Here is an 18,220-nt window from a genome sequence, read left to right as displayed (position 1 = left end):
CTTATAACATTACATGAACAGGAAGTATCAGGGTTGGGGTAGATTTAATTAAATATAAACAGCCGCAAGCAGTATGCGTGGGTTTGTTGATACAGATTAGTCACCCTCAAAAAAGGAACCCTCGAAGCCCTTTGTTGGCTGATCTTCAGCTCTGATTTCGACCCATTCCGACGGCCTGTATAAACTGTAATTAAAAGTTTTGTTTCGCCAGACATAGGTCACTGGTCTTTGAGAGAAGAATTCTCTCGAGCATACATTGTGTGATGCTTGTAATCTTCGACTGACCTATTTTTTTCGCACATCTGCCAGATTGCGTAACTTGAGTCTGGCTATGCACATCACTATCAACGCACCATCAAAATCTCGAATATTCCGCAGTGGTGCTGACAAAGAAGCCACACTATCAACGCACCATCAAAATCTCGAATATTCCGCAGTGGTGCTGACAAAGAAGCCATGATAGATCACATGACGAGAACCAGAAGTATTGTAGCGGTAAAAGGGCTTATAATATTTGTCACCGTATAAACTTCGCAACTCTGAACTCGAACCCAAAGACTAAACCAACTAAGATATATATTTACATTATTTATTATCCACGTCCCTCTAACCTCATATTTACAACCGACACTAAAATATTACAAAAATATGGCGCACAATAAAATATCAACAAGAGATCATATAAAAGAATCTTACCATGCTGTAAGGTCAAGGGTGAAGTCAATTAAAATACTCTGGCGCTTTTCAAGAGAAATGTCTTGTTTGGCTACAGAGGGTGAAGTCAATCAAAGTGCTCTGGCGCTTTTCAAGAGAGATGTCTTGTTTAGCTACAGAGCGTGAAGGCTGGCTTTCTGGATCTGCCAGGACTTACTAAAAACATCTGAACATCATTATTTATACCTAATTATACACACCCCTCATGGGTAAATAGCCTAGCCCAAATATCAGGCTCTGAACCAACTAGCACTCAGTAATTAAGGAAACAACCAATCAGTACACAGCAGCATCAATACAAGATTATCAGACAGGGCCAAGGGCAGGAGCCTAGTAACCAGCTGCTAATCAGGAAGATCATAAAAGAGGTCAAACAGCTTAAAAGATAGAGATTATAAAACAATGAAAAGGGGCAATTAAGAAAGCAGGTGTTGAAACTCATAACGGTTTAACGATCCTGGGTGTCTGGGTTCACCAGGGCTAGAGAGAAACACAGAAATAATAATTACAGATATACAAATGTAGTAAGCAATTCCTAATATTGTCACATTGCCCCCACAAACGAAAAATTGATGTCCCCATCAACATATAAAATCCAAGTGAAATATAGGAATTGTAAAATTTACAAATACTGTACAAATATAGATATATGCAAAACTTTGACGACGAAAAATATTCAGTTAATACAAGTAAATGCAAGAACTCTAAATATCGTCACATTGCCCCCACAAACGAAAATTGATGTCCTCATCAATAATGGAACTTAAGGAAACAGATACATAATAAATGAGTGACAAGAATGAAATAAGTATACATCAAATTAAATCGAATTAAATGAACTGAAAATGAATTAAGAAAGATAACGAGGTATCCGGTTAATCACATGAGATGAACTGCTCTAAGCACAATTAATCGAATACATGTCCAAAAGTCTTAATGACCAGCACAACTGGAAAACTAAATATCTCAGCACTTTCATATATAACAAAATTGTTAATTCCATTGAGTTTGAAGTCCAAGGCGAAGTTGATGGACGTATGGTTCCTTGTCTCAGCAATTTCTTTATACAGTCTTTCTCTTCATCTTGGAATGCCAGTGCGGCGCGACGAGGATGTTGCTTAACAGGCCTGGCATCGCCAGTTTCAATCTTATGTTCAATGAGGGAGGTACGCCCTATATCATCTTCGTCTTTTGAGAATACACCTTGAAATTCAATCAAGAGTTTCAGGATTTCAAGTTTCTCTGAATGGGACCTGGATTTGCTTGACCTTTCATAGAGGTCAATTAGGTGATGGGGAAGCTCACCATGCGTTATTTCGGGTGACTTTGAGCTGGTTCTTTTAGACTGTACAGAGTTGTACTTGTCTCGTTTCTTTGGCCTAGATCGTGCATTTTTCTTATTTTCATTAGATTTGCAGTCTTTAGGTTGTTGGAGGCATAGTCTTCGGACACTTTCAAAATTCTCGGATAGTTTAGGATTTTCTTCGACCGCGACACATTGTTCAGGTGGCGCAACTTTCTCAACTATACCAACTGCCGTGTCTTGCTTAATGGATTTATCATCCTTGAAAGGATTTAATACTCTTATGCTAATAGTGGTACTCTCAGCGGCGTTTACAAGACAGGGAGCTATGAGCATGCCTGTTTTCTCAGTAAACGTTTTACTATTTTCAATCAATAAGCATGAGTCATCTTTAGTACTTTGTTTTCCATCTGACTCAACAAAACAATCAACCATTTTCTCACTCAATGCTGGTACAACAAAATGGTCTGCTACCATTACTCTCCAGGTTTGATAGGGAGTACCTATCCTAATCAATGGAATCTTCTTTCCATGAAACACCATCTTATTTTGACTCAACAACAAGTCGGCCGGGCCGCCTGGATCTCGGATCAGAATGTCTGCACCGATTAAAATTTCATCTTCAATGTCAGCGACAATGATTGTTCTCTCAACTTGTAGGGGGCCTAACCCTAGTTTAAATACTGCTTTACCAAAACGGGAGATTAAAGTCCCATCTGCGCCCGTCATAGGTCGTGATTCAGGATTGCTATAAGCTCAGGCTTCACTTCACGAGGAATTTTCTCATACACTCTCTTCGACATAAACGTCCTGGTTGCTCCTGTATCAACGGTGAGTAACACATCAACACCTTGAACAGAGCCTTCAATATAAACACCACTACACCTCGGTTTCTCACGCCTTGCTTTCTGCAAATCTAATTCGTCACTTATAACATTGTCATTGGCACTTTTTCTCATCTCATTAGTTGTTAAATCAGTACTTTCACCAGAATTGGCTAACTCTTCGCCCGCAGAATTAGCCTTTACCACTTTCCCTGCTGGTTGTGGTAGCGCGCATTGCCTGTTGGCCCATTACGGTTTTGTGATTGCGGTCTAGGTCTGTCTAGATAATGTTGATTATGGGAGTTCTGAGACTGTCGCGCTCTGTTGGGTTGATTCCCAAGGTTGGCGATAGTGTCATCATATGATTGGCAGTTCGCAGCTACGTGACCAGGCATTTTGCATGTCCAACACAGTTGCGGCGGGTACTGAGTATTCCTTCTATTTTGGTGAGTGCCCCCATCATGGTTACCTTGCCGGTTATGATGATGTTGCTGATCTGAGTTAGATCTCTGGCCCTTTGAATATTTCTCAAATTCAAACCCAATCGTTTGCTGGACTAGCTCTGTTAGTGCTGAGGTAAGGCCTGACTTTCCATCAGTATCCGAGCTACTGATATTGGCAGGTTTTACATGTTTTGCGGAATCTGACTTCTTCTGATTTTGTGGGCTCGCCCTGGTGATCCTTGCTGCGTCTGGATCAGGGGTACTGTCACTGTCATCAGAGTCGGATATAACTACAACGTTACCGTCAACTCGGGGATGTTGTTTTGAACTTCTACTGGTAGCAGTAGATGAAAACCGTTGGCGCGTCTCATTGTAATTGACTACCAGACTAAGGGCCTCGTCAACTGTCTCGGGTGATTTAAAGAATTCAATCTGAATCTTTGTATCTTGGTCGTGCAGACCATCGAAACATTTTCGAACAAGATCTTCTTCTCGGATCACTTGGGTCCTGTTCGGGTATGCCTTATCGTATAGACGTTTTAGTTCAGCGCAATATGTTTCGGGAGTTTCTTCTACTCTCTGTCTACGGTTAGAAAATTTCTTCGCGTAGGTCTTAGTAGACTCAATCTTTCTGAACCTACTGTTCAATTCGGCGATAAGTTTAGTATATTTGCCCCTGACTTTACTGGGTAGTTGTCCATAGACAAATTCGCCAGCTTTTCCCTCAAGTCGAGGTAAAAGTTCATCTAACTTCTCATCCTCATCCCAGCCGTAGCGAGTAGCTACATCTGAAAATCTATTGTACCAGATTTCCCAAGGTTCTGAACCAGTAAAAGCAGATAATTTCGGGCGCTTAGAAGCCTTAAACTTGTTTGAGCGGTTGGAGCTGACTGTTGATTGGCAAGCAGAAGACTTTCCGTCGTCATTACTGTCAGAGCCTGACAGGTCAGATTCGGGGTCTACGGTCTTCTCTTTTAGTTTAAGGTTTGATCTAGGGGTACTAGATATCGACGGCTTAGTACAGTTTTTGACCTGCTTTGGTGAGTTCGGCAGAGTTGTAATTACAGGGTCTGCATTTTCACCTGGCATCGTTTCAGAGGCTACATTCCTCGAATTTTTTATCATATCAGTGCAAGCCTTAGATATAACTGCACCCATCGTCTCGGTATTCTGGAAAAGGGCCTTTTCCATACTATTGATTAGTTGGACATTGTTCTGCGCTTGCGTAGTGGATATCTCAGTCAGAAGTTTACTATGTTCAGCCCGAATCTCTTTTGCAGGGTCGAAAGTTTTCGAGCGCAGTTCATTGATCAACACGGTGTGATTTTCAAGGTTTTGCTGCATTATATGTAGCTGTTCAGCCTGCGCTTGCTTGTTTTCGCTTTGCCCTTGAATAACAGCGCTGTGGTTTCGAGCAAGTGCAGAAATTAGTCTACCCACTGTAGGATCTTGTTGGTGGCTTTTTTGATTGATTAAGTCAGAGAGTATTTTTGTCTGATTTAGCATTTCCTGTTTCACTGATTGGATTGCACTAGTGAGGGTTACGACTTTTGAACTTTCGGGGTCTTCGTACGTCTAACCATCTTGAAAATATATAAAATGAGTTTGTAAATAAAATTCTAAATATTGTGGCAGAGCTCGTATCACTGGATTGAGGTTTGTCCATATAAATAAGGAGTACTTGTCAATCCCACAGCTGTCACCAAAAATATAGCGGTAAAAGGGCTTATAATATTTGTCACCGTATAAACTTCGCAACTCTGAACTCGAACTCAAAGACTAAACCAACTAAGATATATATTTACATTATTTATTATCCACGTCCCTCTAACCTCATATTTACAACCGACACTAAAATATTACAAAAATATGGCGCACAATAAAATATCAACAAGAGATCATATAAAAGAATCTTACCATGCTGTAAGGTCAAGGGTGAAGTCAATTAAAATACTCTGGCGCTTTTCAAGAGAAATGTCTTGTTTGGCTACAGAGGGTGAAGTCAATCAAAGTGCTCTGGCGCTTTTCAAGAGAGATGTCTTGTTTAGCTACAGAGCGTGAAGGCTGGCTTTCTGGATCTGCCAGGACTTACTAAAAACATCTGAACATCATTATTTATACCTAATTATACACACCCCTCATGGGTAAATAGCCTAGCCCAAATATCAGGCTCTGAACCAACTAGCACTCAGTAATTAAGGAAACAACCAATCAGTACACAGCAGCATCAATACAAGATTATCAGACAGGGCCAAGGGCAGGAGCCTAGTAACCAGCTGCTAATCAGGAAGATCATAAAAGAGGTCAAACAGCTTAAAAGATAGAGATTATAAAACAATGAAAAGGGGCAATTAAGAAAGCAGGTGTTGAAACTCATAACGGTTTAACGATCCTGGGTGTCTGGGTTCACCAGGGCTAGAGAGAAACACAGAAATAATAATTACAGATATACAAATGTAGTAAGCAATTCCTAATATTGTCACAGTATTAAGGTAGCAGGAAGGGTTGGGCGTTTGTGGTTTCTGAGTCTGAGGGGGTTGGTGTCTGTTGACTGTGCTTTAAGAGAGACTAGGCATGGCGCCAGTCTCTCTTAAAGCACAGTCAACAGGCATTTGGTCTCAGTATTTGGGTTTTGATTGCCATGACTGTACCCCTGTAAAAGTCAGAGGAGGAGAAGTTTGGAATGATGAAAGCATTGAAGAAGAAGAAATGTTATTATTGAGGAAAGCAAAATTTATTATGAGACCAGAAGGCAGTGTCCTGACTTGACGCAAGGGCCCAACGCGCCGCGTAGCGGCAAAAAATCGAAGCTGGCGAAACATTTATAACGGGTCACCGTCACTTATTATTGGACTTATAGCGCATTTACGGGGTTGCAACTATTTTGCTTTATAGTGTCACCAGGAAAGAAAAGCATGCGACCTAACGCCGATCTATTTGTATAAAGTGATAATTGGAAGGTATATAGTAGGAAATATCAATAAAATAATCATTCCATGTCGTCTTTTGAGGGCATTTTTGATTGTAAAAAATATATGTGTACGTCACCGTAGTCTCTGCAATGATAATTTTATCAGAGCAGTCTCGCGCAAGTAGAAGTTCTTTACCTACTAGTTCTTCACTTATTAGTCTCAACGTCTGGCGCAAAGCCAGACGTTTTCCATTACGATTTCACTACGATGTTTGACAAGAAGGAGCAGTGCGCGAGATATGCTAATGAGCAGACTTCCCTCGCTTGAGTTTCTGAAGAATGTTCCATATCGCGCTAAGCTCATCACTGCTGATTATGACAAGCGTGCAGCGGTAGGTATCTGCTCCCCAACTTCCACCCTAATACGGTACAATAAGTTACCATTTGATGAGAATGGGACAATGCCCTCACTGTGTATGGAGTCATAGGGATAAGAAGACATTATTCATTAGTGTTGGTACAAGTGATTTTGCCCAAAAAGCATGCGCATTCAAAAAACAAAATATGCAAGGTATCACGTACATGTAACATGACCATGACGACGTGCAGAAAGTGCACTGGCCAGTGCATACCCTATGGCTATGTATAGTAAACATGGTAAACATGAACAACATCATTATTCATCGGCAGTTCATTTTACTCCGAGCTTTTCCTGAAACATATTGCCATGATGATTAGGCCTACCATGTACCATGACCAATAACGGCACTAGATCATGTAGATGTCAACAAGTTCACATGAACCGTATAATCCCGCATAATCCCGCATGGCGCATGTGGGGCATGCGTCTAAACCAAAGCCCCAAAATCACTTGTTTTGGTCTATTTCACTTGTGTTTCCCCCGTCTCCCAGTCCATAATACATTTACAGTTTACAATCCCCGATCATGGCCCAACAAAAGGTCATCGGTTGACTAAAGCCAAGGAACACAACTGTTCAATGGATTTATAGTTGAATGCGATCAAACTACGTCTTTTCAATCGTGGATTGTAAATTCAACCCCATGGGCCTAGGGAAGGCCCTATAACAATACTTTCGACACAGTTATTATCTCCGCTGCCTCCACCATGTTACACACAGTGCTCACTGCTGATTCTAAAATGCGCCACCTAGTCAATTGCACTATCGTCATCACCTCATCATACTTCATTGACATTACAGGCACACATTGACATAGACCACTGTTGCAATCAACGACACAGTCGCTATCCAAGTAGCATTATAGAGGTAATTATCATTATCATACCTCATGAGCATGTGAACCAATCGCGTCGCGTCCTTTGCGATCACGGCAAAGCCTCATGGAATAATGTCTTTCAACGTTGAATAATTTTTCATTGTAGCCCGTTGTCCCCAATCATGAACGACAAGTCAATGAGTTTCAGGTTGTATCTACTGGCACAGCATCTTTATTGGATGTTGGTTAAACAGCCTTTTGCTGTTAAGCCGTTTGCTGTTACGCCGTAAAAACTGTAACGACACAATGTTGTATACACACTAAAGTAAAATATCGATACAAATGATACAAATTTCTGAATAAAAGCTGTGCTAAGAATTAAATGACATATCAATATCCACTTCATGTTCCAAACTATTATACTATTACAATAAAAGAGGGCGACCCTGTCTTCAGAGAGAGGTGCGCGATTAACATATTTCCAGCATGCTCGGTTAAATGAAGCCAACCGGATGCGAAAGGATAGGCCTATCGATGACTCATACATGGCGACAAGTAGCCTATGCCACGCGACACACGAGTGAACACAATTAAATGCAACCAAAACATCCACGAAACAAGTTGTAAACTCAATCAAAGAAAACAAATGAATTCAATATCTTATACAACAATTTCAGTTTAGGCCTATGCAATTTAACCAATAGAAATGATATAAAACATAGCTTTTCACAAGAATTGCTGTCCGACACCATTGTTCTTAACAGGTCAGGTCATCCGACCCAAATTCAGGATCTAAAACTTGTTTTACGAAGTTCCAACATAAAATATCATTACACAAAATAGATCAAAAGAATCTTTGATATAAACATTAGTACAAACCTCGTTGCTGCCTTTGGGTAAACACGGGAAAGTATCAAAAATCGAATTTTGTCAGAGTAGAAGAAATGTATTCTTCTCGAAACAAATCTTATGGCGAAATACGCATTAGACAAAGAAATTCCTTCCCACGTGTCAAGAAAACTAATCGAAAGTTATTTAATCTAAATCATATACCATTTAAAGGCAGAAATTCGGAATACCCTAAAATCAAAGTCAACTGGAGACATGGTACTGTAAGTCGAGAAAACAAAATCAATTGATATAGGACTAAGTTATTGAGGTAGCATACATGTATACCAAACTGGTAAACAGGCAGGATGTTGTTGTTTAGGCGGTAGTTCAAAGAGATGACTCATTGAAAGACACTTCTGTCAACGAGGAATCTGGAAACTTAAAAGTACATGTATCATGCTTCAACGGATTGCTAGCCGTTACACTCCCACCCAAAATCAGCTATGATTTTCCTTAAAGGTTGGTTTGATGTTAAATGCAAAAAATTATATTATACATATAATGAGTACATATATGGATAAGATAGATAATGTCCGGCTTACATCAGCAGCTAAGACCAAATATATTTACCTAACTATCCAATGAGCGATTGTCACTTCCATCTATGTTTGTAAATAAAGACAAACTCTTACCTCTCCCACCCAATGGGTGATGGCTGGTATGTTTCGCACTCGATCTATGGCGTCTTGTTGTTTTCCACCAAAACAACAAGTTTATGTATAGGTCTCTCCAACACAGTTGCCTTATGCAGTGGCTTACCTTTCTTGTCCAAGCGTGTGTTTGCGAGGCGAATCTTTGTCTTACGTGCAAGACCGTCATTTCCTTTGGAGACGTCCTCGACAATGGCCATGTGCCAATCACACCGAGAGAGGGCTTGATCTTTAAGGAGGACGACATCTCCTACTTCAATGTTCCTCCTCTCTCCCTGCCATTTCTGTCGGGCTTGCAGGTTGAGTAGATACTCATTTCTCCATCTTTCCCAAAACTGTTTCGATAGCCATTGAACTCTTCTCCATCTTTTTCTTGCGTAGATATCTTCTTTGACGAATTCTCCAGGTGGTGGCGCTATTACTGAAGATTTCATGGTCAGTATGTTGTTAGGCGACAGTGGCAGTGGGGAGTTTGGGTCTCCTAAGTTGTCCACTGTTAACGGCCTACTGTTAATGATTGCCATTGATTCATATAAGAATGTCCGTAATGATGACGTGTTGAGTTGGCACTTTGACTGGTCAAGGAGTCCGTTGAGAATACTTCGAGTGCTTCGGATCATTCTCTCCCAAATGCCGCCCATATGGCTGGCTGCTGGTGGGTTCATATCAAACTCGCAGCTATGCTGCAACAAATATGCACGGATCATATCAGCGTCCAGCTCATTTAGGGCAAGTTTTAGTTCATGCTTTGCCCCAATGAAATTCGACCCTTGGTCGCATCTAATTTTCCGGACCGTGCCTCTAATAGCGATAAGACACCGCAGACCGTTAATAAATGCGTCGGTGCTCATGTCGTCAAGTACCTCAATGTGTACTGCCCTTAGCGCCAGACACGTGAATATTACGCCGTAGCGTTTGACTTCTTTCCGGTTATCTTTGACATAAAAGGGTCCAAAACAGTCTGCGCCACAGTATGTGAATGGGGGAGATGCTTCTGTTCTATCTTCTGGGAGGTTTGACATCTTCTGCTCTTGGGGTCTACCACGGAGACGCCTGCAGGTCACACATTTGTAAATGTGAGATCCTACTGCTGAGCTGCAACTAAGAATCCATATTCCAGAGCTACGGATCTGATTCATCGTCAATCCTCTGCCTTGGTGTGCAACTCTCTCATGATGATGCCCAATGACCAGGGTTGTGATATGGCTTGCCCGTGGAAGAATCATCGGGTGTTTCACGCCATACTCAATTGAGGATTGTTTCAGTCTTCCTCCGACTCTCAATATCCCCTCTTCATCCAAGGTTGGGTCAAGTTTGTGAAGTTGACTGTCCTTTTTAACTATTGAAGGTGTTTCATGATCTCTTTTTCTGAGTTGGCTCATTTCATTAGCGAATGACTCCTCTTGAACCATCTTTATGATCAACCTTTCAGCCCTTTCACGGAGCTCTTGTGGGGAGGATGGTTCGTGCCTTTTTTTCTCAAACAGCATCGAAGGAGTACGGCCACAGCAGATACAGCAGAAGACCAGGTTGAGAATTTGCCAATTCTGTGCAACAAGGTTCTTGTTTCAAATGATCTAACTGTGTTGACTGCATGGATCTTTTTCACATCAGGGTCATCACTGAGCAGCTGTGGTGTAGTCGCCTTGTCAATTGGAATTTCATCTTTCCGAAGGAAAGCAGGTCCGACCAACCAGTCGGAAGATTCAATCTCCTCGGCACTGCAACCCCTTGAGGCCAAGTCCGCTGGATTTTCATGAGTGCTAACATATCTCCATTGATTGACTTCGGTGGAGTCCCGTATCCTCTGGACGCGATTGGCGACGAAGATGTGGAATCTGCGTGCCTCATTGTTTATGTAGCCAAGGACTACCTTTGAATCTGTCCAGTATATGTTCGTTATGTTTGCTATGTCCAGCTCCCGATTGAGGAGGTCGCTTATTTTGGTTGAAACAACTGCCGCTTGAAGTTCCAATCTTGGTATGGTTACCGGCTTCAGTGGAGCAACTCTCGATTTCCCCATGACAAGTGAACAATGCACTTGTTTCTTGTCATCAACCAGGCGGAGATATGAACATTGTCCATAGCCGCTTAGGGAGGCATCGGAAAAGTGGTGTAGTTCCGCTGTCTTTGTTTCTCCAAAGTTCTGTGGTTTATAGCATCTGGATATCTTGATAGCTGAGAGCTTTCCTAGTTCAAGTCTCCACTGCTCCCACAAAGGTCGGAGTTCGTCAGGGAGGGGGTCATCCCAGTTCATGGCCTTGCCGCACATTTGCTGGAGAAGTTTCTTTCCAAGAAGAACGAATGGTGCAACGAAACCCAATGGGTCGTAGATTGACGCTACAGTTGACAAGATGCCTCTTCTTGTAAGGGGTTGATCTTTCAGTGTAAGGCGGAAACAGAATGAGTCCGACTCTAAGCACCACTGAATACCAAGTGCTCGCTCTATTGGTGAGTCTTCAAGGTCAAGGTCAAGATCTAAGTTTTTAACGGACTTAGCACGTTCCGTTTCTGGTATCCTTTCCATAACTTCTCGGCTGTTTGACACTATTTTGTGTAGCCTGAGGTTTCCTTTGGCGCAGATTTCTCTGGCTTTCATAATTAAATCGACACCTTCGTTGACTGTTTCAACGCTTTTGATGCCATCGTCGACGTAGAAGTCCTTCTGTAGAAAATCTGCTGCCTCTTTTCCAATGTCTTCGTGGTCTTTGGCCAGTTGTTTCAGTCCAAAGTTGGCGCAACCTGGGGAAGACACGGCGCCGAACAGATGCACTTTCATCCTATGATCTATGGGTTCCTTGGTGAGATCACCATCTTCCCACCACAAAAACCTGAGGTAGTCTCGATCCTTAGAGTGGACTCTGAAGGCGTGGAACATTTTTTCCACGTCACACATGACTGCAATGCGACCTTTTCTGAGGCGACAAAGGACGCCAACTAGAGGGTTAATCAAGTCGGGTCCCTGGAGAAGGTGGTCGTTGAGTGAAACTCCCTTGAACTTGGCACTGCAGTCGTATACTACTCGGATTTTCCCAGGTTTCTTTGGTGGTACACCCCATGGTGCGGTATGTACCAAGTGTGGCCTGGGTTTGAGTAAGTGGCTGGTACCACCTCGGCGTCTCCTCGCTTCAAAATATCCTCCATGAAGGATTTATAATGATCAAAATATCTCTGATCGGCTTCAAATCTGCGTTTAAGGCTACTGGCTCTTTTGGCTGCCACAAACCTATTGTTGGGTAGTGCCGGTCTCGATCCTTTGAAAGGAAGTGGCATGGAATAATGGCCGTCCTCTTGATGGCAAATTCCATCCGACACTATCTTCAGGAAGTCAAGGTCTTCCTGGGACATCTTGGACGCGTTCTGTTCTTTCTGTTCAACAAAGTCCGATTCCAGGAGATTCAGAACGGTTGGGCTGACCACTTCTTTGATTGTCGTCTTGTAGACAAATCGGACTTCAGATGGCGATGAAATTGCGATTGCTGGTCTTAATGTGTCTGGAACGGTGTGAGTAATGACTCGATTGGTGAGTCCAAGCGCATCTTCACAGGTGTCCTTATTGTCTGTACAGCCAACGATGCTCCAGCCGAGATCTGTCTGGACAGCAAAGGGTTCATTTCCTGTTCCTGTAACAGACTGTCGAGGAGCCAATGCCTGGGAACAGTTATAGCCAATCAAAAGTCCTATCTCACATTCCTGTAACGGAAGGAGATAATGAGATATCCCTTTTAGATGTTGCCATCTTCTTGCGACCTCGGGTGTCGGGATGTGCGACACATCGGCTGGGATAAGCTCACGCGAATAGGTCGTTGGCAGCGAAATCCAATTGCTTGAATGGTATGCACGAACTTTCAAGTTCTGAAACCTGTGGCATTGAATAGTCTCACTCCGCGAAGTCATGGTCGTCAGCTTTAGGGTGACAGGTTGTGACTGCGTCCTCAGCTTCCCCGCTGTCAAATCCTGGATGAATGTTGTGTCTGACTGCGTGTCCAGTAAGGCGTAAACTAGAGCCTCACAATTTGGGTTATCATGGCTAGATACCCAGACAGGGACAATCATAGATGAAATTTGATCCCTGTCATACTTTGTAGTTTCTGTCTTACAACGATGGTTGGACCCTGATGCTTCAGGACCTTGGGTTTTCTTTTCCTGAGCATCCTTAACCTTCAAATCAGTTCGTTCCTGATGGAGACAGGTCGGGTGCTTCTTATTGCACGTTTTGCATGTGCTGCGCGCGGTACATGACTTGGACATATGCCCATGGCTGAGGCAGCCATAGCACAAACCATTTTTCTTTACAAACTCCTGCCTTTCTTGCAACGGTTTCTTTGCAAAAACAGTGCAGTCTTTCAGGGCGTGATTTTGGCGTTTGCAGACTGGGCAGGCTTTGTCGAATTTCGGTGGAGGGCCTTGCTTCTCTTCGTTTGATCCAGTGGCCAGGACACTCCGTTTCTTGGGGTGGATCTCTTTGGTCCTATCCTTTTCAGAAGCAATTCTGAGCGAACCTATAGACGTCATTGGGTCACAAGCAATTTCGGCTTCGTCATGAATGAATTTGGAAAATGCCGGGAAATCGGGATACTTGTCTACTGCTGCCTTTACATGGGCAGCCTTACGATTCCAGCGATTAACAATCCACTCTGGTAATTTTGACAACAGTCGTTTAATTTCTCTGACATCATTCAGGACGGACAATTCCTTGATGTCAATCATGGCTACTTCACATTGACATAAGAAATCCGAAAATTTGCGCAGAGCCTCACTGTCTCTGCCATTGATCTTCGGCCAATCGTCAAGTTTCTTGCGGAAATGTTCCGTAACGGTAAAAGCGTTGCCAAACCGTTCTTCTAAGGTCTTCTTGGCTTTTTCGTAGGCCTGCTCACTTTTCAGGAGGAAGTAACCTCCTACGGCCTCTTTAGCTGGACCGCCCAAATAGCGTTTCAAAAAATGAATGCGCTCCTGGGCTGGAATTCCTCTGGACTCCACTAGTGACTTGAAGGATGCGATCCAGTCGGGATACAGGAGTGGGTCCCCTGTAAATATCGATGGTTCTGGCACTGGGAGGCGATTTAACTGCATCGATTCTGCCAGAGCCCTTGTCATGGTCAACAGTTCGTTGTTCGATACTGAGCCTACATGTACTGGCTGAACAGGCTGAGCCGGCTGAGGAAGTGGTGTGAAAACTTTGGCTTCGGGCGTGAGTCTAGGGTCAGGCTTGGGCTTGGTTGTCTCTACCATTCTTTCAGTGATGGGCTCTTTGTTGTCTTGCAGGATGACATCACTGTTTTCCGACAGTCCTTCGTCTTCGTTCATTTGGTCTTCATTCCCATGAAAGGAAATCGTCGGGGGGCTTTCATCAATGGTGAGATCCTGCTTTTCATAGACCTTTAGCTTTGCTTCTTCTATAGAAAGCTTGTGCGCGATCCTTTGCATTTCGAGTTCTCCACGTCGTTTCATCATTCTTGCCTCGGCTTCTGCTCGCCGCTTCATCTCCTCGATCTCCATTGCCTTCAGCTCTTCTTCCTTTCTTGCAGCTTCTGTTTGTCCTTGGAGTTCGGCTTTGAGGGCGGCAGCCCTGGCTGCAGCATCTCTTCTTCTGGATGAGGTGGAGGAGGCGCTGCTTCTGCGAGATTTACTAGAGTGGCTCGATACTGAGCTTCTTGAACTTGCGTCTTTCTCTTCTTCAGTCTGAGGCTCGTCCCTGTCCTCCTTTGTTGTAGTAAGGGGCAATGGCGAACGTCGGTGTAAGGAAGCCAAGTCAACAGATGGGGCCTTCCTGCTCATCTCATCCTTCATCATCCGTTCAGCCTCTCGGATGACCCTGTTAATTACTGAAAGAAGTGTGTCCCTAGCCTGCGAAATATCAGCGGCAGGGGGTTCCACTAAAACATCTCTTAAATCTAGGCAAGTAGATTCAAAATAATCTCGTCGGCTAATTAATTCATCAATAACTAGCCTCAACGAATCTAAGGTATGTTCTTCCCTTAAGTCTTCTTCAGCTGTTAGGACCTGTGGGTATAATCTATGATATACATACCAGAATTTCTTGGTGCATTCAGCTTCACGATTTTGCCTTGCCTTTTCACTCAACTTCTGGATCCGGCCTGATCTTCGAAGCCCCTGTTCGTACTCACTCACCTTTGTTGCAGTCGTAATCCCTTTGTCTAACTTCCCTATTACACTTCTTATCTGCTGTATCTCAGCTTCAAGTTCGGCCTTGCGCTGCCGATGTAAATGAGACATTTTAAAGGTTTTATGAAACAAAAAGGTTTTAAGGAATAGAGTAGATAAATATCAATTATCTACACTTTATCATAGCATTACTCTGAGGGGAAGGATGGCAGTTGAAACATTGATGCCTGTAACTCTCGTAATTTTAAAGTGGGAATATAGTAGGGACGGATCGATTTGTTACCTCTACTCTTACAGACCCATCAATATGTAAAATCAAATTACAATTAGCAAGAGTTCGCATGTTAGTCCAAGCACAATGTTCATCAAGTTATCAAATCGTGAAGACTGTCTTTCATAATAAACACTAAGTGTCTCTAACTTCTGTGTTCCTTTCGTTCTGAAGATGTGCTGCTGCAATGTCATATAAATACCGCAACTCCAATACTGTCCGCTGCTCTCATCAACAACCGTAGATCCTAACATCTATTTCCACGGCGTGTCCGTGATCTTGTTTTGCTAGGCCACGTCTGTAATGAAGGTCGACCGGCACGTGGAGGAACTTAAAGCATCATTACACCAGGCACGCGACAGACGTCAAATCGTTTTCTTCCATCATCACTTACACTCCTGGCGAGTTTCGATTGGTAGTCGTTCTTTACGTTTTCTCCTCTGGCGAGAAGATCTTTTGGTAGGCGAGTTTTTACTGAAGCCCGTTGTCCCCAATCATGAACGACAAGTCAATGAGTTTCAGGTTGTATCTACTGGCACAGCATCTTTATTGGATGTTGGTTAAACAGCCTTTTGCTGTTAAGCCGTTTGCTGTTACGCCGTAAAAACTGTAACGACACAATGTTGTATACACACTAAAGTAAAATATCGATACAAATGATACAAATTTCTGAATAAAAGCTGTGCTAAGAATTAAATGACATATCAATATCCACTTCATGTTCCAAACTATTATACTATTACAATAAAAGAGGGCGACCCTGTCTTCAGAGAGAGGTGCGCGATTAACATATTTCCAGCATGCTCGGTTAAATGAAGCCAACCGGATGCGAAAGGATAGGCCTATCGATGACTCATACATGGCGACAAGTAGCCTATGCCACGCGACACACGAGTGAACACAATTAAATGCAACCAAAACATCCACGAAACAAGTTGTAAACTCAATCAAAGAAAACAAATGAATTCAATATCTTATACAACAATTTCAGTTTAGGCCTATGCAATTTAACCAATAGAAATGATATAAAACATAGCTTTTCACAAGAATTGCTGTCCGACACCATTGTTCTTAACAGGTCAGGTCATCCGACCCAAATTCAGGATCTAAAACTTGTTTTACGAAGTTCCAACATAAAATATCATTACACAAAATAGATCAAAAGAATCTTTGATATAAACATTAGTACAAACCTCGTTGCTGCCTTTGGGTAAACACGGGAAAGTATCAAAAATCGAATTTTGTCAGAGTAGAAGAAATGTATTCTTCTCGAAACAAATCTTATGGCGAAATACGCATTAGACAAAGAAATTCCTTCCCACGTGTCAAGAAAACTAATCGAAAGTTATTTAATCTAAATCATATACCATTTAAAGGCAGAAATTCGGAATACCCTAAAATCAAAGTCAACTGGAGACATGGTACTGTAAGTCGAGAAAACAAAATCAATTGATATAGGACTAAGTTATTGAGGTAGCATACATGTATACCAAACTGGTAAACAGGCAGGATGTTGTTGTTTAGGCGGTAGTTCAAAGAGATGACTCATTGAAAGACACTTCTGTCAACGAGGAATCTGGAAACTTAAAAGTACATGTATCATGCTTCAACGGATTGCTAGCCGTTACATTCATATTCCATGCCTACAACTTCAATTTCTTCATAATCCATGGCTAGAAGTTCAATACTAATATAATATCCAAGATAAAGTTACAAGAAGTAGTCAATAGGGGTCTCTCACCTCTCACTGTATGTCCACACTATTCACGCTTGTACGAGGAATACATTCAATGCTGAATCTAACAACACCCAGTGCCCTTACTCTGTATATTAGTCACTGGAAGATGGCCCATTTCACTCCTTGCTTCTACTTCACCTATAGTCTCATTGCAAACGCCTCAGTTCTGTGATATCACATTTACTTTCAGCTGTCATGCAACGCAACAACTGTGCTATCTGCCATCGCACATCAACGAAGAAGTGCAGCCGCCCACATTCCACCTCACGTCTGTCCGACCAGCTGCAATCCTCGAGGACGCCCCACTGTACCACGATTTCACTACGATGTTTCACAAGAAGGAGCAGTGCGCGAGATAGGCTAATGAGCAGACTTCCCTCGCTTGAGTTTCGGAAGAATGTTCCATATCGCGCTAAGCTGACCACTGCTGACCATGACAGGCGTGCATTGGACTGGTACAGGTTGGAACTGAACATTGAATATGCTGGTGGTGACGCTTTCTGATGAGAAGTTGGTCGTGACTGATGCAGTATCCTTGGACTTGTCCACAGCATCGTTCAATCATTGCTCTCTGAGCTGCCTTGATTCTGTACTTGCCCAAATACTAAGACCAACGCCTGTTGACTGTGCTTTAAGAGAGACTGGCGCCATGCCTAGAGATATGACTGACCCCTATTGGCAAATTTGTATGACTTTATCTTGCCTACCTAGCTGCTGCCTATAGTCTCCCTTTAACTGCGGAACACTTCAAAGTCGATAAAATGCCATGTTCCACCTTTTAATGTGTTCAGACCGCCATTTTCAAAATAATCAAGTCAGGACACTGCCTTCTAGTCTCATAATAAATTTTGCTTTCCTCAATAATAACATTTCTTCTTCTTCAATGCTTTCATCATTCCAAACTTCTCCTCCTCGGACTTTTACAGGGGTACAGTCATGGCAATCAAAACCCAAATACTGAGACCAAATGCCTGTTGACTGTGCTTTAAGAGAGACTGGCGCCATGCCTAGTCTCTCTTAAAGCACAGTCAACAGACACCAACCCCCTCAGACTCAGAAACCACAAACGCCCAACCCTTCCTGCTACCTTAATACTTCTGGGTTTGTTT

General features: G+C 42.7%; 4 protein-coding genes across 4 annotated transcripts in view; all 4 read right to left on the bottom strand.

The window, feature by feature from the left end:
• The window catches only part of LOC135496730 (11-beta-hydroxysteroid dehydrogenase 1-like), a 206,655-nt gene that overhangs the window by 127,900 nt on the left and 60,535 nt on the right, over positions 1 to 18,220 (bottom strand). The gene's annotated exons all lie outside the window — the stretch shown is intronic.
• Positions 9,000 to 10,385, bottom strand: LOC135496530 (uncharacterized). The gene has a single exon (XM_064785891.1). The coding sequence runs from the start codon at positions 10,383 to 10,385 to the stop codon at positions 9,000 to 9,002; it is 1,386 nt and encodes a 461-aa protein (XP_064641961.1).
• On the bottom strand, positions 10,394 to 11,851 carry LOC135496529 (uncharacterized). Its single transcript, XM_064785890.1, has one exon. The coding sequence runs from the start codon at positions 11,849 to 11,851 to the stop codon at positions 10,394 to 10,396; it is 1,458 nt and encodes a 485-aa protein (XP_064641960.1).
• On the bottom strand, positions 11,983 to 16,995 carry LOC135496725 (uncharacterized). The gene is made up of 2 exons (XM_064786196.1): positions 16,567 to 16,995; positions 11,983 to 15,980 (listed from the first exon to the last, which is right to left on the bottom strand). Exon 2 carries the CDS (start codon positions 15,211 to 15,213, stop codon positions 11,992 to 11,994), a length of 3,222 nt encoding a protein of 1,073 aa, XP_064642266.1. The 5' UTR covers positions 15,214 to 15,980; positions 16,567 to 16,995; the 3' UTR covers positions 11,983 to 11,991.

The sequence above is a fragment of the Lineus longissimus genome, chromosome 12 (assembly GCF_910592395.1).
Source record: "Lineus longissimus chromosome 12, tnLinLong1.2, whole genome shotgun sequence".
NCBI classification, from domain to species: domain Eukaryota; kingdom Metazoa; phylum Nemertea; class Pilidiophora; order Heteronemertea; family Lineidae; genus Lineus; species Lineus longissimus.
Note: the sequence above shows the minus strand (reverse complement) of the source record. Positions and strands in the feature narration are given on the sequence as shown.

What these genes read in the sequence shown, in the direction of transcription:
- LOC135496530 (XM_064785891.1), bottom strand. Translation starts at nt 10,385, where the DNA reads ATGGTTCAAGAGGAGTCATTCGCTAATGAAATGAGCCAACTCAGAAAA.
- LOC135496529 (XM_064785890.1), bottom strand. Translation starts at nt 11,851, where the DNA reads ATGTTCCACGCCTTCAGAGTCCACTCTAAGGATCGAGACTACCTCAGG.
- LOC135496725 (XM_064786196.1), bottom strand. Translation starts at nt 15,213, where the DNA reads ATGTCTCATTTACATCGGCAGCGCAAGGCCGAACTTGAAGCTGAGATA.